This window comes from Loxodonta africana, chromosome 7 (genome assembly GCF_030014295.1).
Source record: "Loxodonta africana isolate mLoxAfr1 chromosome 7, mLoxAfr1.hap2, whole genome shotgun sequence".
NCBI lineage: Eukaryota > Metazoa > Chordata > Mammalia > Proboscidea > Elephantidae > Loxodonta > Loxodonta africana.
In genome coordinates, this window is record NC_087348.1 from 83,486,064 (window position 1) to 83,494,313 (window position 8,250).

The following is an 8,250-nucleotide window of genomic DNA, read 5'->3' on the forward strand; positions in this document are numbered from 1 at the left end:
AAAACTTCCTTCAGAAACTAGAAATAACCATCCCCAGGTCAACAAACCTTTGCCTATGTAAAATAGCAAAGACTTTTTAATCAGTCTTTGATGCTTGAGGGTATTATAGGTAAAATCATTTTAAATACATGAGTTGAGGATATCACAGGGATTATGAATCAGTACAACTCAGTTTTACATAAAGTGGTATTTTTCTGTTGTAACCACAATAAAAATGCTCTTTGAGGCAGCTTATGTGGAAGACGGGGTAGTTGATTTTTAATCTGGTGAGCTGCCTAGCTTTAAATCGACTATCCCAAGAGGTGGTTTCTAGAAGTAAGAAAAAGTTATATGTGAAAAAAAAAAAAGTCATGGGACTCACAGAGTAGATCGAGAGTTTTTAGATCAGCTCTCATTCAGAAGAATAATCCATTTCCACATACCACTTTGAGTTTTATGAATTTAAATTAAGTTTGGAGTATACTAGAAATTGTGTCCTGGAATTGGAGTTGAACCCTTTTCACCATCCAGAATTCAATTTTTGGAGCCATTCAAAGCAAGGATAAATGCTCTATGGTTTATGATTATTGTATCTCTTGACTTCTCTTTTAGTAACTGAAATGTTAAAGGAAGCCCAGAACTGAGACTTATACTCCTGAAATCTTATGGGAAGAACAACGTGAGTCACTGAAAATCATGGAGGGAAAGCCAATTAGCATTGGATTGCCTCTCATATATACCTACCCACATAAAGGGGAGAGAGTAGTTAAATTTGGTGACCGGTAGAGAAGCTGTTTTTCTCACTTGTTCATTCCTCAGGTGAATTGCATCATAGTCCTTCTCAAGTGTTGACACTATATTTATTAATATTGGTCTCTTGGGAACAGATTTCTTTATATGGATTTCTACACCAGCCTGAGCTGTTCTGTGCACACAAGAAGTTTGGGGAATTAAGCTTGTGAGTATTGTTCTCATAGGTGCTTGTAAAATCTAGAGAAATAAATATTTACAAAAGGGAGTGTGGGGAATTCACCCTGTAATCTGGCATAAGGGGTCAGCACCAAGCAGAAATTCTGAAAAAGAGATTAATATTTCATATGGGATTTGAGCTAGGATATGGGTAGTATAAGCAAATAGCACTGCTTTCTTCTTGTTCTAGTGAGCATTTCCTTTTTCTTTTCTTCCCTTTTCCACAGCAAAATTCTCAAATCATCAGCTAAGATAGGTATATATCCTCACTCAGGTCAAGATAGGAAATAAAACTTTAATTAAAACAGGTAAAGTTTATTCATCAAGATGTTAAGAGTCTTAGCATTTTTAGTAAATTGGTTTTCCATTTTTCTAACCCCCCACCCGTCATTGTTCCCTGCACTGTGGCCCTGCCACAGCTAATAGGGCACACAAAAAAGATGTCATCAGCAAGCATGAAAAACTGGAGGTAGGGCAAGTGACAAGCCGTTTCCCTAGATATCATTTTTTTTTTTTCCCCTCACACAGGAGAGAGAAAAGAATCCATCCATATTAGTGATTACTGAAATGTACATGACTGGACACATTTTTCAAGTAATTTACGTGTGTGTGTGTGTGTGTGTCCATTTGTGATGGAATGGTAATGGAGTAGTCAGGATTAGGTAGGTAGTGGTGAGTGGGAGGAAGAACAAGAGCCAAGGAACAGAGTAATTACCTCAGTCCAGAGAGCTTGCATGTGGTTCAGATCTACGGAGATACAGAGTATCTGAGAGCTAAACTGATGGGAAGCTTGGTTTTATATGTTTACAGAGTTAACTTAATTCCATATTACCCAGTAAATATGCACAAAAAGAAAAAAAAGAATTCTTAGGACATTAGAAAAGTGGGTTTCCAATCAATCAATACTTCAATACAGAGATAATCCTTTTTCATATATAGTTTATTTTATTCATCATTGCTGCTGTTGCGAATAACACTGCAGAACGTAATACCAACGCGACAATTTCTATATGTACGATTCAGTGTCGTTATTTACATTTTATGAGTTGTGCAAACATTCTCACTCTTCTTTTTCTAGTTGTTCCTCCCCCACTAACATAAACTCACTACCCCCTAAGTCTCCTATCTAATCTTTCAAGTCACTATTGTCAATTTGATCCCATATAGATAGATCCTAAAAGAGCACAACTTTCCAGGCAGATGTTCTTTGCTAGTTAAGCTAAACTATGATTAGGTTTTAAGAAGGCATCAGGGTACATATTTGGTTTAACGGTTAAGGTTTAAAGGGCAGTACTTTCAGAAGCTCTTGGAGATAATCTTGGAGGAAGCCATCTAACTTTTGCATATATGTCCATTTCAGGGTGTTTCAAAGGAGTATGTGTTCAGGCTCAGAATTGTGTTTATGTTGAAAGTCTTCAAAGGAAAGGATAATTTGTGTTAAGACAGTTGCCATAAATTCAACCGATGCAAGATGACCCCATGTGTGTCAGACAAGAACTGTATTCAGTAGGGTTTTCAATGGCTGATTTTTCAGAAATAGTTTGTCAGGCCTTTCTTCTGAGGCATCTTTGGGTGAATTCCAACTGCCAACCTATTAGTTAGCAGCCAAGCGTGTTAACGATTTGCATAACCCAGAGACTAATTTGTGTTGAGGGCCCTATATATATATATATATATATATATATATGGAGTAGAATTAAATAGTGTTACAGAAAGGACCAAAAAATAGTTATTACAAGTATGAAATAAACTAATATTTTGTATTTATAGCATATAACAACAGCATTATTAGGCTAAAGATGATTCTGATGCATGGTATAATCAAATCTTAGGGCCAAATATTCTGGCATGAAAGCGAAACAGGAAAATAAAGAAGTCAAAAAAGTGCAGCCTCTTTTTCTGCTGCAAGTTCTGCAGCTTTCATGTCTGTTTATGCAACTCTTGGCACAGTGCCTCATATACAGAAGGTGATCAACAAAAGATGTGGAACTTAACTGACTTCTATATAAATGGTATGTCAGGTTCCAATATGTGAGAGAAAAATCAGCTTTCAGGTGATTATAGTACTGTCATAAAAACAGAAATTGCAACCAACTGGTGGTGCCGTAGTTAAGAGCTCAACTGCTAACCAAGAGGTCTACAGTTCAAATCCACCACCCTCTTCTTGGAAACCCTACAAGGCAGTTCTACTCATTTCTATAGGGTCGTGATGACTCAGAATTGACTTGAAGGCACAGATATAAATTGGAACAAATATGAACACATACAGGGCAGATTGACAGTGAACAGAAAACTGAGCCATATGTTAATATCCAGTGGTGGCTTACATAGGAAAAGAAAGTTGAAGAAAGACAAAATGGGATATACAGGAGTCCCCGGGTTACAAATGTACAATTTATGGACAACTCATACTTGCCGTTTAAAGTTACGTAAATTTGTCCACACTTTGAAATGATTGAACCAACCCTACTAGATACAAATTCACCATCACAATCACCTTTACTTGTTGCGTGCACAGATTTTAAATCACTGAAAAGGCTTTGAGTCTTTTCTTGCACTAAAGGCTAAATAAGAACCATATGAACCTGTTCTGGCTTACCTACAAATTTGACTTAAAGACACACTTAGAGAATGCGTCTTGTTTATAAACCAGGAACTGTCTGTAGATGGGTTGGGTTGTGCAAAATATCACACTTTTTTAAAAGCTACAATTCCAAATAATTTGAATTAACTCTAGTTTTATATAACTCATTTATACATCACTTCATCTAGGAAAACTTTATTATTTATTCTCTCTGTATCGAAGGCAATGGGTTTTTTGGGGGGGGTTATATAAAAACAAAATATATCTTATTGAGATCATATCCTAACATGAATTCTACTGAACTCAAATAATTATCCTATATTGAATAGTACATTTGAAGCACTATTTTGCCTTGTTTGGATATTTTCTGATTTATTTTATTAAAATAATATTAATTAAGGTCAATCCTTTCCTGTATACATTTTATACAAAAATTATATTTATTGACCAGATTTTGATCATAGAAAATTTCCCTGGGGGAAATAAACTGCATAGTAACTTTTGCTTATTGGCCATTGTTCTATTAAGTAAAGTTTGCTGGGTATAATTTGCAGATCTAAATTTTCATAAGAAGATTTGGTCTATTTATCTAATTTCAAAACCTAGTCCCAGTGCAGTCGAGTTGATTTCGACTCATAGTGACCCTATAGGACAGAGTAGAACTGCCCCATAGAGCTTCCAAGGAGCGCCTGGCGGATTTGAACTGCTGACCCTTTGGTTAGCAGCTGTAGCACTTAGCCACTAGGCCACCAGGGTTTCCTATAAAGTTTTAGTGAAATATAAATTAGCCTAGTCTACTGTTTGGCATTGCAAGTTCTATTTGTATTATTTTTGCCTAAGTAATACAAATATAATTTTCTCATCAGTTAATGAACAATTTTAACAAAATGCCCTTTGAAGTCATATTCTTTGTTCCTGTAAATATAGGTGAAAAGAGGAAACAAACGAGACAATCCAAACAGAAACAGTCAGCCTTAATCAGGCAGCCCTAAGTCATCATGTTCAATCTCAATGGCACAATCTTTATGCCCCCTTTGCTGACACTGATTGGGATCCCTGGCTTGGAGTCTATTCAGTTCTGGATTGGAATTCCTTTCTGTGCCATGTACATCATTGCCATCTTTGGGAATTCCCTGCTTCTTGTCATCATCAAAACTGAACGCAGTCTCCAGGAGCCCATGTATCTCTTCTTGGCAATGCTTGGAGCAACAGACATTGCTCTCAGTACATGCATCCTACCCAAAATGCTAGGTATATTCTGGTTCCACTTACAAGAGATATATTTTGAAGCCTGTCTCTTGCAGATGTGGCTTATTCACACGTTGCAATGTATTGAGTCAGGTATTCTGCTGGCCATGGCCCTGGATCGCTTTGTGGCAATCTGTGACCCCCTGAGACATGCAACCATTTTTACCCACCAACTTCTCACTCAGATCGGGGTTGCGGTGACACTCAGAGCTGCCCTCCTTGTAGCTCCATCTCTCATCCTCATCAAATGCCGCCTGAAATTCTACAGGACCACTGTGGTCTCCCACACATACTGTGAGCACATGGCCATTGTAAAATTGGCAATAGAAGATGTTCACGTCAACAAGATCTATGGTCTGTTTGTGGCTTTCAGCATACTAGGATTTGACATCATCTTCATCACACTCTCCTACATTCAAATATTTATAACTGTCTTCAACCTGCCTCAAAAGGAAACAAGACTCAAAGCCTTTAATACCTGCATTGCCCACATTTGTGTCTTCCTAGAATTTTATCTCTTGGCTTTCTTCTCCTTCTTTACACACAGGTTTGGGTTCCACATCCCATCCTACATTCATATTCTTCTGTCCAACCTTTATCTTCTTGTCCCACCTTTGCTCAATCCTATAGTTTATGGGGTAAAGACCAAACAGATTCGAGATCGAGTGTTCAAGATTTTGTACTCTAAGGACGCTTCTTGATTTCTCATTTATTCTATTTTAAAAAGCAAAATGTCACTATGGAAACATCTTGTACTCAGTCAGAGCCTGTTATGTCAGGTTTCTTGTATGCTGAAATATAAAGTTGTAGCTTTGCATTCACGTGCATAAAGGCCATCTTTCCTCATTTAACAATTTCTGTTTTTTATTGACACAGAATAATTGGAAACAGTGATATAATAACATTTAGTACATAGATGACATTAGAAGCAGGATCATGAAGATTTGTATTTATTAGTATTTGGTGAAGGAAGTTTCTTAAAAGTACAACTAAATATTAATATGTTAGCCTTTGTTTTAAAAAACCTAGTGCATCGGTGTCCCTGAAAAAGAAATTCAGTTTAATGTATTGTAATTCTAATGTATATGATCAAAATTATTTTCACTATCATTTCTGATCACATTCATCGTCGTCATTGTTGTTATTAGTTGCCAACAAGTTGGCTCCAACTCATGGTGACCTCATGTAAAAGAAAATGAAACATTGCCTCTTCAAGGTTGAGCCATCTTCAAGATTGTTGGTATTCTGGAGCTGGTTTTGCACTTGCTGTGTATTTTGCGTGCCTTGCAATTTAGGGCTCACATCTTCCAGCACGATTTTCTGCTGTGATTCGGAAGGTTTTTTGGAAGTAGACCTCCAGGCCTTTCTTCCTAGCCTGCCAAGGTCTGCTAAAACCTGTCCACCATGGGTTATTCTGCTAGTATTAGAACATTAATCCACCACAGTATTACAAACTGAGAGGTGGCGGATCATCATTATAATCACCATTTAAGCCCTAACCTGTTTTAGAAGTACAGCCAGCATGCTCCTTAGAAGCAAGCATGGCCAGACTTCTCATTTACTTTGGACAAGCTATCCTGGAAAAGGACATTATATATAGCAAAATAGAGAGTGGGCAAAAAAGGGGAGACCCTCAGTGAGTTAGATTGACACAGTGGCTACAACAATAGGCTTAATCATACCTACTATTGTGAGAAAGACCCAGGCTAAAGCAACGTTATGGATAGGAGCCAACTCGATGACACCTAACAAGAACAACAAAGTCCTGAATTATTTATGATTATGGTTTGAACACCATGTAGATTGAGATTTTTAATTTATACATTGAAATATATTTATAATCATTTTTTACCTACGAAATATTTCACACAGCCTACTGCAGAGATACATATAATCTAGTTAGTGTCATTATCGTATGATTAAACAACATAGGGAAATTTGAAGTAGCACTGCCATTTCATTAATATGTTCAAGTTTTAGACTAGACTTTTCATAAGAATTCGTGTTCATATGTCCTATACAAGACTGTATGGTTTTCATTTATAACATTTCAATGTCTTTTAATTCCAATGACCTCTATATTGTCAAAAGCCAAATTTTTTTTTTTTTTTTTTTGGACGTTTCTGCTATATTTTTATTTATTTATTTTTTTAACTTTCTTCTCATTTTGCTTTTAAGGTATTATTCTCTCCTAGAAGTGTTTATACTTCTCTTATCTTTTTTCCCCCTATTTCATTACTATTTTTTCTCTGCATGGAACTTCTTTCCCTGATTACTTACCTGGTAAAACTATCCTCGTATTTCAGATCCAGACTCAATTGTTTCTCAGCATCTCTTCCAGGATGCCTTGACTGAGGTTTCCTCTTGGGCTTAGAGTTATTCTTTGTAATTTATAATAGTTTCTACAGTTTTCAAACTATATTATGTCAAAATGTATGTATAATATTGGGGATTTATCCTGGACATTTTGTAATTTAATAGTTTATCACTTAGTGTCTTGTTTTTTTTTTTTACATATGTATGGCACTTAATAAATACTCTGTGATTTGAACTGACTCTTACTGGTTTCAGTGACTTGGTGTGATATTCACTGAGATAAGAAACATTGAAGGATGGTTCTAGAAGGGGGGAAAGTACAAGAAACTCCACTTATGGAAATGTTTAATGAAAAGAATGAAGAGCCTACTACAGCTATTCAGTTGTCAATTACATATACCAAAAAATCTGTTGTCGTCAAGTCAATTCTGACTCATAGTGACCCTATAAGACAGAGTAGAACTGCCCCATAGGGTTTCCAAGGAGCCACTGGTGGTTTCAACCTGCCAACCTTTTGCTTAAGCAATTTTTGAACCACTGCACCACCATGTATCCAATTACATATAAAAACAAAAAAACCCAAAAGGATCTTGTCTAATTTATCTTCACATCTCCAATGATGCCTCTGATAGCTAAACAGAGAAATATTTAGAAAGGACCTAAAGTTAATGTGGATAATTTCACCCTGTATTGTGCCCAAGGAGTCATTCTGAGTAGTAATTTTAAAAAAAAGAATGCTAATTTAATTGTCTGTATTTGACCAACGGCATGAGAAGTATAAACTAGCTATATTAAGCTACATCATTACATAACTGCTAAACCACTGAGAATCATGGCCCAGCTAAGTTGATACACAACCTTAACCATCACAGTCCATCCTTTGTTAACATGGCATCTGCACATACCTCCTTAAACCATACACAATCTGTAAATAAAAGCAATTACAATGTCATACTTGCACCTAAAATGGTACAATGTCATACTTGTACCTAAAATGGTACAACTAACATGTGCACAACTTAAAACTCACTAGCCCCATTTATACTTTATATTTTATAAGTGAAGTAGACACAAATATTTGGTGCATGCATACAAGGAAGAAATAGTCATAACAATAGTCATAACTGATCATGTGGTCGAAACCGGTATTTAGA

At 36.2% G+C, this 8,250-nt stretch overlaps 1 protein-coding gene across 1 annotated transcript; it reads left to right on the forward strand.

Moving 5' to 3' along the window:
• Positions 1 to 3,207: 3,207 nt before the first annotated feature.
• On the forward strand, positions 3,208 to 5,481 carry LOC100671325 (olfactory receptor 52A5-like). The gene has a single exon (XM_003421474.3). The coding sequence runs from the start codon at positions 4,531 to 4,533 to the stop codon at positions 5,479 to 5,481; it is 951 nt and encodes a 316-aa protein (XP_003421522.2). The 5' UTR covers positions 3,208 to 4,530.
• The last annotated feature ends 2,769 nt before the right edge of the window (positions 5,482 to 8,250 follow it).